At 40.1% G+C, this 25,311-nt stretch overlaps 1 protein-coding gene across 2 annotated transcripts in view; it reads right to left on the bottom strand.

Annotated features, from left to right (window-relative positions):
* PLEKHM3 (pleckstrin homology domain containing M3) overlaps positions 1 to 25,311 on the bottom strand; it is a 169,210-nt gene that overhangs the window by 6,760 nt on the left and 137,139 nt on the right. Inside the window, exons 7-8 of one of the 2 annotated variants that reach the window (XM_033112231.1) lie at positions 23,453 to 23,610; positions 19,316 to 19,399 (exon numbers count right to left, since the gene is read on the bottom strand). In XM_033112231.1, the coding sequence (XP_032968122.1) occupies positions 19,381 to 19,399; positions 23,453 to 23,610 (177 nt within the window). In that variant the 3' untranslated portion in view covers positions 19,316 to 19,380. Of the gene's footprint in view, positions 1 to 19,315; positions 19,400 to 23,452; positions 23,611 to 25,311 lie in introns of those variants that run through there. The other variant, XM_033112230.1, reaches the window with a different exon arrangement.

Raw genomic sequence — 25,311 nt, 5'->3', positions numbered from 1 at the left:
AATGACAGAAAATGAGGGTGAAGGTCCTCCCCAACTGAAAACGCTCTGAATACCAGTGACAACCCCAGTGTTACAGCTATGAAAACTCAGCTTTCCACTTCAGTTAACATGAGCTAAGTGGTTCCATTAACTCCATGCCTTTATTTGACAGTATGGAAAGGTAGATGACACATTTTCATTTTCTGAATGCTATCCTGTGGTCTATGGTTCTTCTGAGTTTTTTTCTTTTTTCTTTTCTTTTTTTTTTTTTTTTACAAATTCGGGAACCCCTCCACCCTTTTAAGTCTACCTTTATTACACAAGTGGGAACAGTAAAGCATGAGAGAGTGAGTTAGAGAATATATATATATACATTTTAAAACACACAGTTACTGTATTTTATAAGAGGAGACATTCCAGGTGGATGACTAGTTTGTTGTTTGTCTTGGTGGAAGCCTGCACAGGAGTCTAACCGGCTTGTTTTTACGGCAAAGTCTTTAATAATGAGTAACCGACAAGCACAACCATAGCTGCTTCAGTGGGTAGCTTGCCAGTGTGGATTACTTTCTCATCCTTCCACACATAAGCGACAAACCACTATTACCTTGTCCCTGAAGCCCAGGGAATTGGGCCCACGTGGTTTTATTCACCCAACAACATCCAGGGAGGGGCCAGGCCCAGACTGGGTAAAAAAATAGCTGTGGTGACAAGGGCCCAGCCTTATGTTTCTTTTGCTTTTCTTACAGGATCCTGCGTTTCGTTACTGGCATAGGACGGTCTTTGGAGCACCACTACTTAGCCTGCCACTGACTTACCCCTGGCACCATCCAGGAGTTCAGGAAGTCAGAGGAGGAACTTCCCACCCACGCTTGTATCCAGGAGAGAAGGCAGTGACTTGGAGGGAGTGACACTGGAGAGAGAGGTGGCCGTGTTTATCAGCTGAGAGATGGAAAGACAGAAGCTTCTACACTTAGCAGTCTTTACTCCCAGCTCAGCTCTCTGGGCAGAGAGAGTAAAACATGGTGGTTAGGAGAGCAAGCAAAGCGAGATGGCTGACTTCAAATCCCGTGGGTAAGTCACACTCTGACTATACAACTGCTAGGGACTGAATTGTGCCTCCCTCTGCCCCAATTCCTATGGTGAAGCCCTAACCCTCAATGTCACTGTAGTTGGAGAAAGCATCTTTAGGAAATAATTACGGTTCAACGAATTCACAAGGGTGGGCCCTGAGCTGATAGGATTCGTGTCCTTTTAAGAAGGGACGGCGGAGCGCTCAGAGGAAAGGCTGTGAAAGGACTATAGCAAGGTGGCCATCGACAAGGCAGGAAGAGAGCTCGCACCAGAAACGAAGCTCTATGGGACCTTGATCTGGGACTTCCAGCCTCCAGAACTGTGAGAAGTAAATACCTGCTGTTAGGCCACGCCTTCTGCGGTGTTTTGCATGACAGCCTGAGCAGACTAAGACGATGACCTCGTGGAAGCTACTTCCCCAATCTGAGCTTCAGTTACCGTATCTGCTCTGTGGAGTTTCCATGACCACGTACCTCTCAGAGGTGTTGAGGTTCAAATGAAATAACGAATAAAGCAGTTAGCACAGTTCCTGGCACACAGTAAGTGCTGAATAATACAGATAAGACTGCTCCTTCCGGAAAAGCAGCTGCCTGCTGCCTTTCTGTGTCTTCATTTCAACTTGACTTCTCCCGTGTCACCTCAGTGACCATCTTGATCAACACCCTGATTTCAAAGATAAGAAAACTGAGATTCTAAGAGGGCCAGTGCTTATCTCTTGAGGACACTGTGAGTTAAAGACAGAGCTGTGACTAGAAGCCAGGACTCCTAGCCGCCCAGCCAAGGCTCTAACTGAGGCCTGGTCATCTGAGCGAGAGCAGTGTGCCGTCGGGTAGGGAAATGCTGGGCTTTGAGTCCAATACTTGTGTTCAAATCTGCAATCTTTCTCTGAGTGACACTGAGCAAGTCATTTACTTTCTTGATGCTCTGGTTTCTTCATTTATAAAAGGCTGCCCGCAGCGATCTCCTTCCTCCTCACTGGTGTCGGTGAGACTGAAATGGGGGAACGCAAGAGGAAGGACCGTTCAAATGGCAGGTGCTCTTAGGTGCAGCTGAGTGTGACGCCACCTCTCATGGTGACTCCAGTACCTGTGTACTTGACACTGGCGCTATACTGGCTGGGGCGGGTGACAGGCTGGGTCATCTCCAGCGTCTCCCTGCCCCAGCCCCTCCCTCCTTCCAGGGTAATGAAGGTCAGACAGAGGTCTGCCTAGAGCCGGCTCCTCCCCAGTGGCAGTGGCTTTGTCCCCACTGGGTCACACCTTTGTAACCTCCTGTCACTAAAGTGACACTAATGGTAGCTTTATCAAATAAATTTCCTCCTTCCTGCCCCCTTTGCTCTGCTGAGTTAGTGATTTATACCCCTCGGGATGTCGCCCTAGGGCAGTGATTGATAAGGAGGGAGCCCTGGGTTCCTTCAGGGCCACTGCCTTATCTCTGCTGACACCACCCCCCACCCCCACCTGGTGGCAGAGGTTGAGGCTTATCGAATATTTCTGGTGCCACAAACACCCACAGGGTGATGGAGGGACCAAGTACACCTGCTCTTTCTAGTCAAAGGTCAGTAACTGAAAAAAAAAGAAAGTGAGATAAAAAATTAATGATTTCAAAATAGAACCAAGTCCTGTTTTCTAACAATTTGTAACCCAGCAGGCATCTTTTGAACTGTATAATGGATAGACTGATCAATGACCTTCCTAAATTCAGAGACTATTGTTAATCTCCCCCCTGATTTTTTCTTCTTTAAAGGAAAAGAATAAGGGCAGGAACACAACGGAGGAAGAGAAACTGTTCTCTAACATAAATTTTGTGGCGCTCTGTCATACAAATGTAATGTACAAGAACAAGAAAAATGAAGTATTTGCATTAAAAATGCAATACGTAGGCATATTCCTCTTTGAGAATCGGACTGGATTAAAGTCCTTTGAGAACAGGACTTCATTAAAAAGGACCTTTCATTTTAAAAAGTCACTGGCTCCTTAGTATTTATAGAATGTCCTGACTGCATTTAAAATATGATTTAACACAACTTTTCAGGAACATGTCTTTTATATAAGACAAATCTAGTGTAATCATCTGTGCAGAAAATTGCAACAGATAATGAAAGAGAAATGTCCCTCGGTGCTCCCGAGTGGTAAATCAAAGGAAAGGCAGCACCTTCGTTCCTGAGTCACCCAGTCCCAGCCATCAGCAGGTTCCCTGCTTTTGGTTGCTGCTGCACCGCAGAGAACAAAGACCTGTGTCCTCCCTTTCCAGTGTGACTGAGAATGTGACTGCAGGGAGACCTACTGGTTACAGACCACAGCCACCCTATGGGTGTTTCCATTTTTTCCCCCCCTGAAAACATCCATTGCTTTACTTAATCCAAGGACCTCAACCTCACACTACTGACATTTTGGGCCGGAGGGTTCTTTGTGGTGGGGAGGCTGTGCTGTGCATGGTGGGATGTTTAGCAGCATCCCTGGCCTCTACCCACTGATGCGAGTACCACCCAACCTCCAGTAGCCCCACTGGTGACAACCAACAATGTCTGTAGACACTGCCAAAGGTCCAAATGTCCCCAGGGGGTGGTCATCCCGGTCGAGAACCACTGGCCTAATCTATCTGGGGAAGGCATCAGCTGGTACCCAGGGAGTACTCAAGCACTGCTCCCCTCACGCTTATACTAATCAGTAAGGTCCAGCATAATATACGTATTCATATCACTTTCACAAATATACAGTTTAATACATCATTGACTTAAAATAGCTGAAACACATTAGCATTAACGACCTGTGGTTTCTGAAAATAATTTAGACCATAATTTAAGAGTCAATACCCATGACGTAATTCTGTGCATGGCTCAGTAATCCTTAACTTTCAATCAGCTCACTCTGCTGTTTCAGTCCTCCCCAAGAGCCATCTTGGTGGCTGGCCCTCAGTCACACTTATTTATCCTTTGGCCCAGACCCTCTGGGCCGTTTCTCTGTGGCACCCTCTTCCTCTTCATGCTCTGTCTAGGTCATCTAGCAAATCGAAACCAAAAAGAGTTTGTATTTGTTTCATAAAATAAATTGCTTTGCTGGGACTGAAGCAGTTAGGCTTCAACAACTATTATAATGAAAGCAAGACCGGTAAATATCGACGTGGCCACTTACTGCAGAGGGGAGAGCTCGGCTAGAATGAGGATCTCTGCGTTCTTGGCCCACGTTGGCCCTGGTATCACTGGGGTGTTGGGTAAGTTCCTTCATCACTGATCCTTATTCTCCACAGAAGAAAAAGAGAAGGTTGGAGGAGGTGGTATCTAAGATGCCTACCAACTTGCAGATTTTGTGCAGGAGGGAAAAAGACTCCTCTGGGTTGTACCCTTCTCTTTCCAAATTTCCTTGTCCCAAGGTCTGTGGATGAATGAGTGGGAACGTAGCCTCAAACTGACAAGCTGGGGCTGGATGAGATGCGCCTTCAAGTAAAGAGCATTACTTTAAATTTTATTTATTTGCATTGATTAATCAAAAGCTATGAAGTAGTTTATGTGAGTTAGTACATGTAGCTCTGACTGTCAGGAATTTGCCAAAAGGGACTGACTCTGCCCCTAGCTCATAAAATTTCCACTGAACATTAATGATTGCTTTCTAAGCCTTCATCAGCACCCCGTCTCCAAGAAGAAGAAGAAGAAGGAGGAGGGGGAGGAGGGGGGAAAAGGGAGAGGAGGAGGAGGAGGAAGAGGAGGAGGAGGAGGAGGAGGAGGAGGAAGAGGAGGAAGAGGAGGAAGAGGAGGAAGAGGAGGAAGAAGAAGAGGAGGAGGAGGAGGAGGAGGAGGAGGAGGAGGAGGAGGAGGAGGAGAAGAAGAAGAAGAAGAAGAAGAAGAAGAAGAAGAAGAAGAAGAAGAAGAAGAAGAAGAAGAAGAAGAAGAAGAAAAAGAATTGTTAAGTGTTGTGGGGCTTTTCTTTGGGGTTGGCTAGAGGCAGTGGTCATTTACCACCCTGTATGGATGTCTTTTTGTGTTTTAACCATGGAGACAGCCACACTGCAGTGAACCGGGTACCCATCAGCACTGGATACATCAGAGGATGTGGGATGAGAAAGGTGGAACTCGCGTTCTGCTTTGGTGGAAGCTCCATAGGGCAATGCCATCAATTATCCATGTGTGCCCTGGCAAACTAGTCCCCTTTCTTGGAACAGGGGCAGGGGACATCTCTACCACTTTGGGACAATACAAATCTCATTCTACGTCTTAGTAAAGGCACCACGGAACGAGACTCTACATTTTATAAACAGTCTTTGACCTAAAAATTAGCTTACTGACTGACCTATGGCAAGTGAGGGGGAAGTTCATAACCGGCAAATATCAAAGTAAACTGCCTTAGAGATCGGACAGACACGAAGTTCTTATCAGAGCGATCAACACCAAGAAAACCAACCTGCTACAAACTAACAGAACTAAATATGTGCAGGGGAAAAAGGTTTGCTTCTCAAATATTATGGCAAAGAAGCAAGAATTTCCGGCTGCAGACAGTTTCCTGTTCTGGAATGCTGATGATGTGAGACCAGTTGGAGACAGGCTCGATGGCTTTGTCTGCACCCTTCCAGATTCTAGCTGCACACAGGAAGGTCACAGGAAACTGCTAAAGGGCCCTGCCCCGAGTTGAGGTCACTGAAATACTTCTGCTCTGTGGATGCTGGGGCCTTCTGCTATATTTTTATTTTTGGCTCAGGCAATGACCTCAGATATTTCACTAGGATTCAAATTCAGGCTTCAGTTTGGTGGATCTCTGACAAGTGAAAGGACAGGCCCGCAGAGCAGGGCAGAGCTCTGGCTGATTTCCACATGGCAGAGCCCACAACGATTAGGGTGGGGTGCAGAAATACGTGCACAGTATTAGGCATGCGAGTGTGGTTTGGTGTGTAGCTACTATGTAAGACGCCCCATAGGACCACTAGCTATTACTGGTTTTTCCAAGAAACCAAGATGATTATTGAAATCTCTTAGCTAAGGGAGGTAATTATTGGGGCCTGGTTATTTTAACGTTTTGGTTTGGTGTTTTCTTCTCTTATTGTGTAAGTAAATGAACACAAGCAAACAACTTATAATTTGCTTCAGTAGGAAATCAGCCAATATCACATATGGTGTATACCTGCATTTGTGTGTATGTACTATGTATGCATTTACATATGTATGCTGTTTAGAAGAATACACAGAATGTGTTACTAAATATTCTAAGGTAAAATGAACTTAACATGACTTAAACAAATGATACGATCCAACAGAGTCATTCTACTGGGAATAACAGGGTTAAAATAAAGAAACGTTAACACATAATTTCAATAAGAAACTGATTATGGTAGCTGCCGAGGGCTGAGGAGAGTCCAAGTTTCACAGCTGCCCCCTGGAGCACCACCTCCAGTCAAGCCTTGTGCCAGGATTACCAGAAATTCACACTCAATCCACACTCCCCAGATGCCCAGCTCCTCTGCAGCAAGAGAAGCAGGAGGGATGGGGAAAGAGAGCAAAAGGTCTGGAAACGTTGGATTCCAGGACTATCATAGCTCCTTACAGAGCGAGCAATGGACCACATGTGGCCTATCCCATTTGGGATTGTTCATTGTATTTTCTTTTTTCTTTTCTTTTCCTTTTTTTGGCTTTGGATAGGGAGGTGGGGGCTAAAAAGGTATCCATATGGTTTGACTGGAATTGTATGAGACTGGAAAAGATCCAGCTCCTTTGGCCAAATGTCTGGCAGATTAAGGCGTGTATGTGCTAGCTTGTAAAGCTATTCCAATAGTTCTGAACGGTAAATGCACATACAGTACGATCAAAATTAGACATTTGAATTAGGCAGCATCTGTATGGCCCTTTGCCCTGTTTTTACATAAATTATTCTTACAGTAGCTCTCTGAGCCAGGTACTATTTGGTTTTCTAGTTTTAAAAAGTCAGTATATAGACACAATGCAATGAAATAATAAAATAACTGGTGGTTTATCTGGTCCCAGAACTAGTAGTGAGTGATCAACTTTGGATTTAATTTCAGTCTTCTAACTTGAAATCTGGCCCTTTTCCCTGGTTACCAGCCACATGCTCCTTTAAGTTATTCAAAACATCCCCAAATACCTGCTAAGACTGAAATCTGGGAAGAACAGTTGGTATGTCCTGCAATGATCTTTTTATTTACCTCTTAATCCCCAGAGTTAATTAAGGAAGGCTTCCCCCCCACCCCCCCGGACTGCACCCCACAAAGCATTTGGCTTAACACAGGTCTTGCACTTTTAGTTTGTAAACCAAGCTCAGCTAATACCTTTGACAAAAGCTTTACTTAAAATCTTGGCTGTGAAATAGAATGTAAACAAGGGTTAATTAATGCATTTGTTAATTTTGCTACTCTACTGGGGACAGTGACTCCGTTACCTTTAGGGCAAATGCTTAGTAAATGCTTCTTGCTGATTTGTGGATGGTGACAAAACTTCTCAGTCATATTCTATGTAGCTGTACAAAACCATAATAGATTTGACCTGAATGCAATATTGTTTGGGGGATAGGAAAAAAACTGATATTGCTGACACTTCTAAGTGTTTTTATTTATTTATTTATTTATTTATTTATTTATTTATTTATTTATTTATTTAATTGTTCACCTGGCAGGTCATAAAATTCTCAACTAACAAATGCCCATCTCTTTTGGGAATTACTTTAGGAAAATCTTACTTATTATTAGAGAAAGTAAAAGAACTGCAGGAGGATTCAAAAATTTTCTACAGTTTCTGGGGAAAGTGAGAATGTAATTATAGCCATAGAGAATCACAACTACTAAGAGCAATGGCTTTCTGTAAGAACTTCTAAGGTGGTTCAAAAACGTAAGAGCCCAAGAGATGTTTCAAAATGTCTTGCTTCATCTAAGACAAAGGAAGTGAACAGGAGACTATTATTAGGCTAAAGCAGATTAAAAAAACACAATAATCTTGAATAATCTTGGCTTCTATATGGATTCCACTGATTCACCGGTTTACCTTTTTTATGCAAAACTGAAAAATGTACGTGTCAAGTTTTGCTGTAAGCTTCTTTAAGAGAAATAATAATTCATAAGGATTTACTTCTATTTAACATATTGCATTTCAGCTCCTCAAAGGACTAAGACACTTAATGGAGCCAACACAAAAATAAATTTTCAAGCATGCATACATTAGAAAAATGCAAAAGTTCAGAAGGTAAACCAAATCTAGTTTTATGGGGAGCCTCATTAGTTGCTTAGGGACAAGTTAGGATGTAAATTTAGAAAGAGAAAGGCATTCAAATAAAAGACCCAAAGTTTTTCCTCATAACTTCAGACTGTTCCTCATTTGTTTCCTTTCACCAATACAATTCTCTTAACAAGAGGCTATTACACAATTTTCTAATACTCAATGTGTTCTAAGCCCATGGCTCCCAAAGTGTGGTCCGTGGATCAGCCAAACCAGCATCACCAGGGAATTTGTTAGAAATGCAAATTATCGGGTCCCAGCCCAGACTTACTGAATCATAAACTCTAGGGTGGGGCCCAGCAATCTGTGTTTTAACAAGCCCTCCAGAGAATCTTATGAATATAAAAGTTTGAAAACCACTGTTCTAGGTCAATCATTTCCAAAGACAGCAGGGCTGATATTAGACAGAGCTATTCTAAATATTTAAAACAAAAATAGGGACTTTGCAAAATGAAATTAGGAAGTGATATTAACTACCGTTTTCATATAAGGCTTTACATTTCAGATTTATTATTTTCTCCACGCTAATAGGTAAATCTCATTTTACTTAATTACACGCAATATGTCGTGGTTCATTGCATTTATTGTCCATATTTTTTCAATAAGTTAGTTTATGTCCCTGCCTGTTTTATATTGACTTTTACTTGCTGATTTTTAAAGATTTTTTATATGCAGGAAATTAATGCTTTGTCACGTATTGAAAACACTTCTCCAAGTTTACTGTTTACATTTGTCTTTACCTATAGAATTTTAATCATTTAACATGTTAAAAATGTTTTTAAAAGAGTTTTGCTTCCATGGCTTCTGGGTTTCTGTCAAGCTTAGAAAGACTTTCCTCACTTTAAGATTATAAAAATATTCACCCATTTTTTTCTTGTAGTACTTTATGGGTTTAATTTTTTTTTTTTCATTAAAATATTTGATCCATCTGGAATTTATCGTGATATAAGGAGCATGGTAAAATCTAGCATTACTTTTCCTTCTACAAATGGCTATCTAGTTCCCAGTTCCTCCAAAGAATGATCCATATTTAATTTCACTAATTTGCTGTACCACCTTTATCATGGACTAAATTCCCATATTACTTGGGTCTATTTCTGTACTTTCTGAAACCGTGTTCCACTGATCTGTCTGTTCCTATGCCAGCTGTATACTATGTATTTTATAATACATTTTTATGTCTGGTAGAAAGTCTCCTTTTATGTAAACAACTTTAGAGGTCAAATTCTATACTGAACATACTAAAAAAGTTTACTGCTGCCCAACTTAATGTTAAATGAAAAAAATTTGGGATGTATATAATCGATCAACTAAAAAATTACATTATAGTTTTATTCATAAGGTTTACTTAAAATGAGATGCACTTGTATAAATATCTCAAGTGGTCAAGTGGACTAATCCTGGCTTTCGATATGTGACTTTTTGAAACGCAGATTTTTTTTCATCTTCGTATACTGATAAAGGTATTGTACAAATTTGGTGGATTAAACTAACAGACTGTTTACATGTTTATAAAATCAGGAAACATGGTTCAACTGTTTAATGTATAAATGTTTAGTAATTACAATTATCCTACTTTTTGTAAACCAAGCATGTACTGTCTTAGAAAACATATTGCAATGATGCTTAAAACTTGGTATATATTAACACTGAATGAGGGAAGAAGATGTGAACAACGATGCATGTTGTAGCAGCCCCTTTCGTTTAGTGACAACATTCTTTAGAATTTTTGTTTCCCATCTGCATATTATTAAAAGTTGGGTGGAATTGATAATCACAGTAATAAAAACAGTTATGCTATGTACACAAGCAATAGACATGCAAGACACCTGGAAGTTACTGAAAATTTTATTTCTTTCAACACTATGTATATTTATAACATACAGGAAGGAATACGGGGTGAGGCTAGATGGTAGTATATCAGCAAAGGAAACTGAAAGGCAACAACAACACAGTTGCTCACTGGGGGGATCCCAGGGGAGCCTTTAGCTGAGGTCTGGTTAGCTGTGTGCTGTGCTAACTAGTAATTAGCCTCTTCTCTTTTATTGTGTCTGGATGGTGGCCTGGGCAAGCTTTCTAGAACCCACAGTGAGAAAAACTGAGGTAAGAAACTTTCAGGTGGAGAAGAAGGATTAAGCACTGCTCTCAGGTACTTTCTAAGTAGTAAGTTTCCTCTGATTAGGTCTCTGTCTTTTAAACAGTGTACCTTAAGAATGCTCCCAGGGAAGCCAGAGGAAGGGAGAAGTCCTCTGTCTTGCTTGCTGCTTTGATATCCACGTCATTTCTGTCCCTGAATCCCTGGGCCGGTGCCTTTTTCAGGCACTGATGAAAACCTTCCTCCTGGCTCAGGTGTCCTCATGCTTCACTCCCCCACGATTGCATCCTGCCCTGTTCCTCCACCCCGCCTTCCCCACTGCCAGTGAAACTTTGCTTGTCTCTCTTCGTTCTCAACTCGGAAATTTTTCTTTCACATCATTGATGTAAGCTGCTTTCCAGCTAAGTCTTTCAATTTAAATTTCTTTTCTCTACACCCTCAAGGATTCTCTTTCTAGGAATACACTGTTAACACCCCTCTTAAAGAAAGGTTTTAAGACCCTTCAACCACCCAACTCTCATGGCCAAAATAGATCTTTCAGTTTAAGTTAAATCAGTTCAAGTTAGTGGCTTCCAGTGTTTCCAGGGCAGTGTTTGGAAACCATCAACCATCACCGGAAGTAACTGAGACTCATTAAGGGTAGGTAGTGGAGTCTTCTGCCCTCCTAAGATGGTGTCTGAAGCTCTGACAAAAGAGTGAGGCAGAAAGGGTACTGCACTGGGATCCCACCGCCTGAATCTTCCACTAGCTATGGCTGCGGTGTTGGGTGGGGATGTTGGTTTGGCTTGATGTGGGGTACGGGGGTGGGGTTCGGGGGTTAGGGGTTGGAGGTGGGTTGGGAAGGGGTGGGTGTTGCGGGGGATGAAAGTGATGGGAAGATGATTGCTAAGGTCCCCCTGGCTCTACAAAGGCTCCATGTTCTGATATAATTCACCCCAAATGGCAACTTTTGTACAGAGTGTGAACATCTGTGGACTGGGCCTTTGTCTCCATTTTAAGTGTTCTGAAGGCATCCAGAACTGAACAGATGATTATTACTGGTAGCTATAGGTAACATATCCAGAAGTTTCCTGATGCAGGACTGAGTGGCTTAATATTCAGAATACTGAAGGGATTTAATAATGATATGATAACATACATTAGATACTGACATAAAACCAGAAAGGATTTTTTTTAAAAAACAACTTTAATGTTACTATCTGTACTCCCATGATTAGTTGGATGAAAAAGCGTAGACTATCATAAACATATACCGACCAAACCGAGATACTATTATACCTTTTGTAATTCTAAAGCATAAAACAGTTCATTTCAGAACATACTGCTCAGTCTGAAAAGTCAACATTTTTTGTATGGAAAGGTAAATACTCCTTCTCTTCCCTATTGTGTATTCAGGTTACTTATTTACAGTCCCATAGGGAAGGAAAAAGCACACACTAAAAAATGACCTAAGAGATGTTCTGAAAATTAAATTATCTGAGTAGCTTAGCAAAGCTCATATTTTTGACATTAAAATCTCTATTGGGCCAGTAAAACACATCTGTCCCTAACGTATAGAGCTATCACTCAATAAAGTCACGTATCTTGGTAATGTCTACATTGAAGGAGACAATTTCCCTGGAATTAGTTTAAAAGCTATTTAAAATAAAATAAAATAAAATATGTTAAGTATAGATTTGACAAACTAAAATAAAGCAAACCCTTCATTTATTCATGAATTATTTATTGAACATGTACTGTGTGCTCTACTAGATGCAGAGGATGGAGCAGTTAGCAAATCAGAAAAAAGTCTGTTTCCTTATGGAGCTTACATCATTTCACGATGGTGGGCTGAATCACAATTTGAATTTATATCTTAATCCTTTGGGGTAAATTCTAGCAAAATCAGTCAACTTTACTGAAAATACGACAAACTATCACACAGATTACTGCAAAATGCTAAGCAATGAAGCTGAAGTAAAGCTCTTACTTCTTTTGTCAATAAGAGCTTAAAACAGTGCCCATGCCTAGTACGCAGGTGGGGGTGGGGGTGGCTTGTCAGAGGTCACACAGCAAATTAGTGGCAGAGTTAGGATGACATGTAGGCTTCTTTATTCCTAGGCCAGTGATCTTTCTGTGGACTAGCTTGCCTCTACTTATTAAATGGGTCTTAATCATTTTTAGAGCCAATTAAATTATTTTTTTTCTGCAAAAGTACCCACCAATAAAAGTTTATAGATTAAATGTGACTATCTTCTTGGATCTGATAAAAAAGCTGGATATACAATTATGTATACAATCTCAATTTTATTAAAAAGTATATATGCATATATATGGTGGAGAAATTTTCTTTATACTTTTGTGTACTTTTCAAATTTTCTGTACTGAACATCAATTCATTTTATAGTTAGAAAGTTAAAATATGAATTAAACACTGATGAACATCTCCCTCTCCAATCAACAAAAAATTAGGTTGTCTGAAATGGTTAGGAATAAGATAATTAACACACTATTAACTAGAAGCTTGGTAAGAAATGTATTTAGGTGGAGATGACAGCCATCTATTCAAGTGACCAAATGGCTTCAAAAAACAATGGTGGCCTCACCAGCTAGGATTCTGTTTATAAATGTACCGTATTTATCAAGTGGCTTAATGGCAGAAAGGGTCAGGTCAGCCCTGAGGGTTTCACAAAAGTCGTGTCTGTGTTAGCCATTCTGAGACATTTTGACATGGGAATATAGGAGCCACAGGCCAAGGTGAAGTGTTATTTACCAAGTTACTCTTTGACCAACATTTAAAAGCCCAAAGAAAACTAGCATTGTGCTCGAGTTTTTTATCATGGAAAACCTTCATGGACACAAACACAGAAGAGCAGAACCCCATCTTGGCAAGTCCCCACCCTGCTTTTGCCACTTAGAAAATCTGTGAGCTCTCTGGGCTGCAGGTTTTCTATCCCCACAATGTCTAGGGGCTCTCCACACTCCCTTCGTGTCTGTTTATGACTCTAGAATACAGGCAGTAGTCTCGTCTTCCACCATCAATGTGAGAGGGCCACGGAGAAAGTTCTCCAATATGCTCCTCTTTGATACCAGTGACAGGAAAGGAAAACAAGCAGATAGAAATGAATGGTTCTTCTGCAAAGGTACCTGTGAAGAGGAGTCCAAATTTCCTCTGGCTGTTTCGACGATCCCACACCTCATTACAATACTCACTGAATGGCTGCTTCCCAAGAAAAGCCACAGAAAGGAAATATCATTAAAAAAGTGTATATGCATTGGGGTAAGCTGTTCCCTCCCGTAAGCTCGACCTAGCCAAGGCTGTTGTTCTCTATTGTTGAACAGGATGTAACAGGACTGCCAACCACTGCCCACAAACCTGCTAATTAGGTGCACTGACAGTGTTTGTTTTGGAACCATTTCCCAACAAAGGAATGTGTCAAGCTGATTAGTGAGCAAAGGGTATGTAATGTATGTGTATTCTAGTCCAGATGAGGGCATAATCCAGGTATTCAGTCTGTTTGTGCAAGGACTCACAAAAAAACTGGAGGCTGAACAAATAGGAAGCCCCAGACCAGCTTCTGGGGAGTGCGTCTCTTGCCTCCTCTGGAGTTTTGTTCTATTCCCCGCCATTCCCACCAAAAAAAAATCCTGCCTGAACATGAAACTCTCTTTCAAAAAATGACAAACTATAACTGGCTTCCCAGAAAAGCGGAAGAGCTTTTGTAAGGTTGCTGGCAAATCTTGGGTTTGATGATTTTCTAGGCACATAAATAAATGTGACAACTTTAGGTAAAGCCATCTGCACGTTTACCTTCCATGGACAAATCCAAGGGAACGCAGGGCAACAGAAAACACAGCTCTTCATGGACTGTTCAAGTTGTGCTGAGGAAAGCTGTGCATCTCAGCATCTTCTATGGGAAGAAGTAATTCTATACTTTATAATAAAGCCATTTCTTTCTCTCTTTTTAAACAAACCTTGATAAAGTTTGACTACAATTGGCTATTGGAAGCTTCATGAAGCTTCAAGAAAGGCATAAAGTGCCCAGGCAAAGAACAAAGTCCATGCCCCAACAAGTCCTCAGGGGCAGGGTGGTATGGATTGCAATGAAATGCAACACGACAAAGACCAATTCAAAAGGTCAAGCGGGCTGGGAGGAGTCCCCACGTTCTTCAGCACAAGTTGGACATTTCTGGACTTTGGCCAGATGGATGAAAGCAGTGGACTTGATTTGACTAAGTTCTTTGGGAGGCCTTCTTTTTCTGTAAGCTAACCTGACAAAATAGATTTTAAAAATTAAAAAAAGAATACGCTCTGTTAGAAACTCACGTGCTATGGACTTTTCCATGGGGCCAATGTTTGTTCTCTCTAGACAGATGTAGGAAATGTTCTTGAAATGTGTGTAGATTGGATATGGTGTCAGAGTATGTTAACTCAACTGGTAGGAGTTTGGTGTTGATAAGTTCAAGGTCCTCTTGTAATCGTTATTTCTTGGAGTAGAGGAGGGAGTGGTCAACAGAATACACAAAGAAAAATTGGCAAGTAAGGCTCAATTCGCCTCTCCAAACCCCCGTGCTTTTGAAAACACACAACCCGTATAGAAGAGTAACCAGTGAGCTGTTGATGGCCCCCTAACACAGGAAGAAGGCCTCGTTGGATGCCTTACCTGACGGCAGTGAATGCTGACCTGGGCAGGCTGACGCTCATGCCACAGAAATACTTTACATGGTAGATCAGTTGCTTCAACCGTATATATAAGGCTGTAATGTTACTTCAGACTTTTACCATACTCCTCTATCTTTGCAAGTATTTTTCCCCGTTTTATTGAGATAAAATTGACATACAACATTGTATTAGTTTCAGGTATGCGGCGCGATCATTTGATACATGTATATATTGTGAAATGATGACCGCAATAAGTTTAGTTAACATCCATCACCTCACCCTCTTAGCAACTTTCAAATCTGTGGTATAGTGTTACCTATGGTCACCATGCTGTACATTACATCCCCAGAACCTGCTTATCTTACAACTGGAAGTTTGTACCTTTTTACCGACTACACCCATTTCACACCCTCTGTCCCCCTCCCCGACCCCTCCTCCCACTCTGGCAACTACCAGTCTGTTCTCTGTATCAGTTGTTTTTTGTTTTTTTTAAGATTTCACATATAAGTGAGATTGTACAGGATTTGTCTTTCTCTGACTGATTTACTTCACTTAGTGCAGGTATTTTAAATTCTCTTAACCAATCGGTGTAATTAAAAAGCTTTATCAGTGTTCTTCATGAAGGCTCATCATATACTTGGGAAAGCCGAACCACACAAATAATTATGGAATGCCTACTACATGAAACACACCAAATTCAGCGTTCGGTATCATCTTTTAGTATAAATCCAGCCAGAAATGGCACAGGGGTCATCAAGTCTTGAAGTGCAATGTTTTCCATAAGGAAAACCTGTGGGGATGATTTTTATCTGTCACATGAAAAAAATCAACAAAGCCAAATGGGTCAGATGGAAAGGACAGAACTGATATATGGTAGGTAGTGTATTTTGTAAGTCTCACGTTAAAATGCAGACTTGAGTGTTCTGAGGGTGAAGTATTTATATACTTGGGATCTGGAAGCATTTCAAGATTCAGGAATGGCAACTTCCCAGAAAAGTGAGAAGCAGGATGGTCTCCTTAGCAGTGTTGTGTCCTTACTAACAAGAGAAGACTGGTGATCTGTAGAGATATCAGAAAGCTGGACAGGAGGCGATTTAAGGGTTTTTATTTTTTTTTTAATCTAAGTCCTGGGTTTCTTTGTTGATTTATGTAACTTTTTTGCCTTTATATCCACTGCTTTCCATGAAGTCTTCGAGCAGTACCTACAGTCTAATCTTCTGATTCATAATTCTGAAAAATTAGAGGTCTGATTCCATATTCTCAATCAAGGAAGGCATGTTTTGTCATTTCTATTTCTTTAGGACGTGGAATTTTATCATTGCGTTAACTGAATGTTTGTTAACTGAATGTTTCTCTCTCTGAAAGCTGGGCTTTTGTTTTAGTGCTCTAGGCGGTTAAATGCTGGATTAGGCTTAAGGAAAGCAGTTTCACGACTCTGGATCTTCCTATTGTATTTAAAACCTTGTGATTTGGATTTTAGGTGTTTCCTATTTAAATTAGAGAGAGGTCTGTCTTTAATTTGTGCTGAGAGGAAAGAATATCTCTAAGTAAAACTGTCAGCGTTACCTTCTGAATGCAGGGGAGGGTGTGTGTGGTGCAACAAACGGGTTTGCCTACAAGCCTGATGAAGGCAACCTTTTCCACCCTGACCGGCCTAGGGATACGCAGAGGTGGGAGCTCCGCTGTGATTCCCTTCTCCATTCCCCTCACAACAGCTCCCCTCACCCCAGTCTAACTCTGGCTCTCAGCTCTAAGTGTGAAAACATCCATGGTGGCAAATAAATGGAAAATTCAAAATAGTTTTGGGGGAGGCTTCTTTAATGATAGAAGTACACAATTTTTTTCAAATTTCTTTAGGGGGTATGCTGCAAAAACAATTTGAAGAATACGGGTACAGAAGAAATAGTGATTATAATGAAGAAAACCTGAATTTTGGAGTTAGATATATTTGGGTTCAAGTTTTGTCCTGTTCTCTTGGGCCAACGTAACTGGCTTCTCTGAACCTAGGTTTCCTTCTCATTAAAATGAAGGCAATGATATTCCCTCTGATGACCGGCATACAAATTAAATATGTAAACTGCTAGTGTTAGCACCGGTAAATGTTAGTGCCATTCCCCCTACAGTCCCAGAACATTCTCTTTGTTTGCCAGAGGTGGTATTCTAGAAATTAACACCAGGGCTATATTTTAAAATCACACATTCATGAAGTTTCCTCCTGTGTAACAATTTAATAAAGAAAAGAAAGTCTGAAGAGTTGACCAATGTTTGATACATGGTCATAATCAAATGAGCACGTTAAAACCGACTATATTCTAACGCTGAAGTACATAAATCAGTGCTCTAGAGTACAATATAGAGCTCTCTAGTAGTTTTAGAAACTGTGAAACCTCTTTTCCACCTACAACGTCCATCATTCCTATGGATGATGCTACCCCTTCTTGGAGCTCCAGGCTCACACCTTTCGCCATGGATTCTCCCACACTTTAACACAACTGCCTAATGGGTCAGCAAGTGTCTCTCTTACTAAAGATGGTGAACTATTTGTGAGAAAGGAACATGCCATGTTCACTCTGTGTCTCCAGAACCTAGCCCAATGCACATAGTACATTCAATAAATCATTTGTTGAAAGAATGAATAGTTCTAATGCTTATGGAATGTTTTTTACTGAATTATGCTATTCAATGGTATTTGGATTTCAGAGGATATTTAAGTATATTTCTGAGGACATGGAGGTACTAAATTCAGCAAGATGGTCAAGGATATGTGGTAACAAAGTCACTAAATACTTCATTTCTGAGATTTTTACATACAGATTTTAAAACATGTTTTATTATGGAAAATTTCAAATATACTCCGAAGGAGAGAGAATAGTATAATAAACCCATGTGTACCTATCACCTAGCTTCAACTAGGACCAATCTCTTTCACCTACAGCTATCCCCTCTCTCTCACCATCAGATTATTTTGAAGCAAATTCCAGATTTCATATTACTTCATACATAAAGATTTCACTTACATACAGATTTTAAAATTTACCTACATTCAAATTTAGTTTTATTTATTTGTTCAGCACATCTTTATGGGCATGTTTTAAATCTGCAATTCTATTTCTGATTACAGTATTCTTTTACTAATTCTTTTATTCGTGTTTCTTTTTGTCCTTTCCCATAGACTTGTATAAACCACTCCCAGTGTTGAACTGGAAACTGGACACTAAGGGATAGCTCAGTGGGTTCCTGGAAAGTATTATCATCCTGGAATTCCAGGAAGGCTGATCAGGGCTCCTTCGGATTCAGATATTTGTGCAAGCTTAGAGAATTGCAACTGACCAAGCAAGAAGCAGGGGATGCTAATAACTGCGTATCCTTCCCTACTCAGTAACCACCCCCATGAGCCCAAAGATGTGCTAACGTGGTCCTTTTGGTTGTGAGAATCCAGCACCCCTGACTATGACCATAGCTATCTTGGAGGAGTGTCTTCCTTCTGGCTGTGATGCAGAATCACTTGGGAAGCCATTGAAGGTATAGATTCTTGGGGTTAAAGAAACCCATCCAGTCTCACTGGAGATTCTGATGTGCAGCCAGAAGGGAGCAAGCACCTTTGCTCTAGTCAAGGGATGAGTCCTGGGACTGAGGGCTTTCAAAATGTGTGTGCACAACAAAACAAAACAAACAAACAAACAGAAAAAAGCACAACAAAGTGTGTGCAACCCAGTGTCCTGATCTCAGCTTCTAATATTCTCCAATAAAAGGAACCAAGGCTCCTTGAAGAAATGGCTGCCTCTAAGATTAGGGCAGGAAAATTAGAGCCTGGAACTTCTGGTAGTGCCAGAAAGTAATGTTCAAAAACAAAACCCCTGCCCTGACTGGGGTATGTCAAAGGGACACAGGAGCCAAATGAGAGAGTTGAATGGCCAAAGCTGGAACAGTTTGAGCAACACAATAAAGTAGTACTGGATTATAACCTAAAGTATAAGCTAACTATGTATGAGTTCATACTGATATTGAATAATACAATTGAAAAAATAAATGCAAAGGAAGAGACAGGTCTTTCATGTAGAAGAATTCCATATAATTTTGTACAAACTCCTCTCCCAAGGCAGGGGGTACATAACTCCCCACTCCTACATGTGGGCTGCACGTAGTGACTCCCTCCAAATAGAACAGTATGGAAAGGGATGGGGGTGGGGTGAAGAAAAGTAACTAAGTGGTTTTCCACCCCAAACCTGTAAAACCCAGTCTAATCGTAAGAAAAATATTATGTATATCCCAGTAGAGGGATTCTACAAAATCCTTCATGAGTCCTCCTCAAAACCATTGAGGTCATAAAAATGAAGTCTGAGAAACTGTCACAGCCAAGAGGAGCCTAGGGAGATGTGACAACTAAACGCAATGTAGTATCCTGGAACATAAAAAGAACAGTAGGTAAAAACTAAGGAAATCTGAAAAAAAAAAAAACAACTATGGATTTTAGCTAATAATAATGTATCAATATTCACTCATGAACAAATGTACCACACTAACGTAAGATGTTAGCAGGTGAAACTGCGGATGGGGTATATGGGAATTCTCTGTACCATCTTTGTGATTTTTCTGTAAATCTAAAATTGTTCTAATAAAGTTTATTAAAACTGTTCAGCTCTGAACTTTGGGTCAACTGTTCAGTTGGATGAATTGTTTTATTTCAGTAGACTTTATTTTTTGGGATAGTTTTGATTTATAGAAAAATTGAGCAGATAGTACAGAGTTTTCATATTACTACCCACCTCCCCCAGTTTTCCCTGTTATCAACGTCTTGCATTAGTGCCATATATTTGTTACAATTAATGAACCAATATTGATACATTATTAACTAAAGTCCACCATTTAAATTAATGTTCATTCTGTGTTGTATAGTTCTATGAGTTTTGACAAATGTATAATGTCATGGATGTGCTATTACAGAATCATACAGAATAATTTCACTCCCCTAAAAATCTCCTGTGCTTCACTTATTCATCCCTTCCTAGCCCCTCTAGAGCCCCTGGTAATTACGGAATTTTTTATTCTATTCATAGTTTTGCCTTTTTCAAAATATTACACAGTTGGAATCATATAGTAAGTAGCCTTTTCAGATTGGCTTCTTTCGCTTAGTAATATGCAATTGGGGTCCTCCATGTCCTTTTGTGGCTTGATAGCTCATTTCTTTTAGTTTCGCTGAATAATATTCCAGTGTATGGATATACAGCTGACCCTTGAACAGCAGGTGTCAGTTCAAACCCATGTTGTTCAAGGGTCAAATCCAAGGCTGGAAATCCGTGTATGTGGAGGACTGACTGCAGTTATACTCAGATTTTTGACTGTGAGGGTGGTCAGAAACCCTGTGTTGTTCAAGGGTCAACCATACCACCCATTAAAGGACATCTTGGTGGTTTCCAGTTTGGGGTGATTATGAATAAAGCTGCTACAAATATCTGTGTGTAGGTATTTGTGTGGACATAAGTTATCAACTTCTGTTGTTTAGAAGTACATTGTTTACTCCCCAAATATGGGATTTGGGTAACTTCCCGTTATTGATTATTAGTTTAATTTCATTATGGTCTAAGAGCATACTTTGCATGATTTTTATTCTGTAAAATTTGTTCAGATGTGCTTTATAGCCCAGAATATGGCCTCTCTCGGTGAATGTTCCACATGAGCTTAAGCAGAATGCGCATTCTGTTGTTGTTGGATAAATCATGTGAATTTACAAAGGTGTCCATTGCATCCAATGGATTGATAAGGCTTTTCAGTTTAGCTGATTTGATGTCTGCTGGTTCTGTCAGTTACTGACAGACGGGTGTTGAAATCTCTAAGTATAAATAGTGGGGATAGACTCGCGCGCGCGCGCGTGTGTGTGTGAAATTCCTATATTTTTCCTTGCAGTTCTATCACTTTTTGCCTCATGCGTTTCGATTCTCTATTCATACACGTTAAGGATCGTTATGTCTTCTTTTTGGAGAATTGGCCTCTATCATTATGTAATGGCCCTCTTTATCCTTGTGTGAAGGACTGGTGTTCTTTCTTTAAATATTCAACAAAATATTTGTTGAAACCGGTGAAGCCATCTGGTTTATGGAAAGACTTAAAAATGACTAATTCAATTTCTCTACTTTTTATAGGTCTATTCATATTTCTCTTTCTTCTTGAGTCACTTTTGGTAATTTGTCTTTTTTACAAATTTATTCATTTCATCTAAGTTGTATAACTGATTGGTATGAAACTGTTTATATAGTACCTCCTTATAATTCTTTTAATTGCTATAACTTTTTTTCATTCCTGATATTGGCAATTTGTGTTTTCTCTCCTAATTTCTTGGTCAGTCAGCCTAAAATGTCAATTTTGTCTATCTTTTCAAAGAGCCAACTGTGGTTTCACTGATTTATTGTTGTTCTGTTTTCTATTTATTTCATTGATGTCTGCTCTAATCTTTATTCTTTCCTTCCTTCTGCTTGCTTTGGATTTAGTTTGCTCCTTATTATCTAGTTTCTTAAGGTAGAATTTTAAGTTATTGATTTGAGAACTTCTTATTTTCTGAAATAGGTGTTTATAACTATAAATTTCACTCTGTGTACTACTTTAGCTGCACTTCATACCTTTTGAAATTTTGTTATTTCATTTTCATTCATTTCAAAACATTTTAAAATTTCTCTTGTGCTTGATATGCTCTTTAACTGATGAGTTTTTAGAGTGTATTGTTTAATTTACAAATATTTTGGGTTTCTTTTAGATTGTTTTTTCTTTTTCTGAGGATCTTAATTCCATGTGTCAGAGAACATATCTGGTATGGTTTTGATCTTTTAAAATTTACTGAGACTTGCTTTGTGGCCTAGCAATGGTTTATTTAGTTAGAAGCATTTTTTTAAATTTAATTTTTATTTTTTATTAAAAATATTTATTGAGATATAATTCACATACCATAAAATTTACTCTTTTGAAGGGCACAGTTCACTTATTTTTAGTGTATTCACAAGACCATGTAACTATAACCATTATCTACCCCCGTGGGTAGAAATCCGTACCTATTAGTAGCCCCTTTTCCCCTCTCCCAAGCCCCAGGCAACAACTAATCTACTTTCTGTCTATGAATTAGCCTACTGGGGGTATTTCATATAAATGGAACATAAACGATGTGGCCTTTTGTGTCTAACTCCTTTCACTTAGCATAATGTTTTCAAGGTTCTTCCACGTGGTGGCATGTCTCAGGACTTCATGCCTTTTTAGGCTGAATAATATTCCATTGTGTGGACAGGCCACATTTTGTTAATCCATTCATCAGTTGATGGACATTTATGTTGTTTCCACTATTTGGCTATTATGAATAATGCTGTTATGAACATTTGTGTACAAGTTTTTGTATAGTGTACATTTTTAGGTAGTATGTAATTTTAGGCTATGAGCTAAGTACCTGTCCACTCAGGAAACTGGAGGCTGGAGTGTGTGTGTGTGTGTGTGTGTGTGTGTGAGTGGGCAGGCGTGTGCATGTGTGTGTGTGTTCGTGTGTGTCTGAGTGTTTATGCATCTATATTTCTATGTGTGGGGCCAACCGAAGTTTCTGGGTGTTTACAAAGAGTCTTTGGGTTTCAGAAGCCAGAGGGCTGAGTCAACTCTTAATATCTTAACTCTACCCTATATCCTTCAACTCTCCCTGGCTACATGCCTCCCTTCTGTTCTGAACCACAGTGTAAGTGAGGCCTGCAGGGTGGGAAATGAGCCATGACATTCATGACCAAAGAAGCTAGTGCACATACACAGAAACACTGCATATTTCTATTACGCTTTTCAGATGAAAGGAAAAGTGATATGTATCATTTGTGATTCAAGAAAAGCAATAGTAAAAACCCTGCTCTCAAGTTAGTGGGGAAAAAAATCATCCATCAATCAGTGGATGTGATGATGCCCAAATATTACTTTGGTTAGAAAAATAATCCCACATAAACTCCCACTTTTCTCTCCTTTGGTCCTAAAACTTTCATCGCCGCACGGCTGTGCATTTGTGGACGAAAGCATGTGGTGCACCAGACAGCTGTTCACCAGGGTCGTCTAGTTTAATTCCTAGTAATTGATCCAGTTTTGGCCTTCCTCTGAGACTGTGATTTCCCAGCGCCTAGCCCTCTGCTCTGAAATGGTTGTGAGGATTCTTCCTCCCCTGTCTTCATTCTAAAAATGAACCTGAACACTCTTTGTTACCTGATAAGGCAGAGCTAGGCAATGTTTCTTTGCAACTTTGTTACCTCATCCTGGGGAAAGGTAGCGAGGTGAGTTGGAAATAACTAAAGAAAACTGAAGGGAAAAAATGTGCTCCGAGAATAAGGGAAATCTGATCCAGGGTAAGGGACAGAGATACAGGACTTGACTAAAAGTCGGCCTGGTCTGGCCAAATAAAACTCCATGTGACACATCCAGGTAAACGTTTATAAGACAAGAGATTCTGTACCTGCTTGTTGAAATGTCCTCAAAAGGGTAGAGGATCTCTCCATTGTTACAGATTTCACAGATGAACCCCTTCTGGCTACAAAGACTGCAGCTGTACACGTGTGAGGTGGCAAATTTAATGACCTTGCCCAAGAACGGGGCCAGCTTTCCCTCTATCACCTGCAGAAAGAGAAATGGGACAGGGAAGCAGATTCGTTGAAACTGAAGTCTTGCAGATGAGGACTGGAATTCCTTTCCTTTACACAACAGGAAAACCTCTAATTATAATTTCTCAGCAACTCTGAGAAAGAAAAGACATAGTATTTTCGCTCCAAAAGAACTCTCTGGTTTAAACCACTGGAGGTTGGCAAATGAACATGTTGAAATTTCTTTTGTATTCGTCTTTCTTTGTAGTGTGGTGTAGGAGATGGAGGACCAAACAAATGGGGAACCCTACTTCCTTAGACCAACTTCACAGTTATGGTGTAGAGTAAGACGAATGTGGTGGATTTCCCCAAATAGATAGAAAACATACAGGGTAAATACGAACGTAGACTCTTACATTGTAAATTCAACAACACCTTTTCTCTGATGAGTTAATAAGATTGTTTTTTCACTACCTCCCCCAAGAACCTATAACAAATGTAGAAAAATAGGTTTCTTTTGCTGCTGACAAGTACGTTAATATAAAGAGGTTGCAACTTGGCGGTCTGAGGGCCATATTCAGACCGAAGACTTTTTGTTTTTTTAACATTTTTTTTGTTTTAAGGAGGGCACAGCTCCCCATGGCCCATGCAGGGATCGAACCGGCAACCTTGGTGCTACCAGCCCCATGCTCTAACCAACTGAACTAACTGGCCACCCAAGATTTTTTTTTTAAATCTCCTAGCATTTAAAAAAATGAGCCAAATTAATAATTGGGAGATAGCACATAAAAATTCAGATTTGGGGGCTTCTTTTGAAACATCACTAGAACTAGCAAAACGAGGCCTGAATTCCAACATGATGCTGGTCCTGCTGTGAGCAGGGCCATTGTGGCTCCGGGGCAAGGGCGCGCCTGTGACAGCTGTCCCCACTAGGCCGCAGCGTCCTACAGCTGCCTGTCTGCCACAGTTACGTCACCTGTGGGCTTGCAAACACCCAGGAGTCTGGAACCGATGGTTAAGTCAGATCCCCCCCCCCCTCACGTAACTACTCCTACATGGGCTTCAAAGCCTTCAGCAGTTCATACACTAACAAGAGAAAACTCTCTCTCATTAATGCATATGGCTATAGATGCTGATTTTGATAAAAGAAAAAAAAATGAAGATTAAATTTAATTGGGAAATAGCTGGAAATAATTGGAAACGGCTGGATACTTTCAAATGAATACACAGTTAAAATGACAATTTTACATGAAAATCACATCTGCGAGCAATGTAGTAAATCACACCTAAAGAGAAATTACAAGGCCAAGGTGAATAAATGAGTAGCAACTGACATTACAAGAATTACAGAGTACAAGGAATGTGACAATAACGTAGTTTGCAAACATAATGAAGCTATGCATAATACTGGAGATAAAAGCTGAAGTGGTTTTTAAACATCACAGAATAACCTCATGTTGTTTTTCAAAATGAATATAACAGTAGTTAACTAGGGAAGGGAACAAATTGGAAAAGCAAGTCTTCCACTTTGTATACAGTTGTCTTTTTGCAATTTTAAAAACAATGTGTATTATTTTTACATTAAGATGCAGAAAGTGAATAGTTTACTTCTTTATAAGAGTGGATTTTTTTTTTCATAATAAAGAGGGTAGAAATATGCTGGATGATTTTTGAGTCAAGCAAGTACATTTTCCACCATTCTTGAACATACTTTCCTCTCTATTACCTTTAGAAA

This window comes from Rhinolophus ferrumequinum, chromosome 8, assembly GCF_004115265.2.
Source record: "Rhinolophus ferrumequinum isolate MPI-CBG mRhiFer1 chromosome 8, mRhiFer1_v1.p, whole genome shotgun sequence".
In the NCBI taxonomy this organism is placed as follows: Eukaryota; Metazoa; Chordata; class Mammalia; order Chiroptera; family Rhinolophidae; genus Rhinolophus; species Rhinolophus ferrumequinum.
Note: the sequence above shows the minus strand (reverse complement) of the source record. Positions and strands in the feature narration are given on the sequence as shown.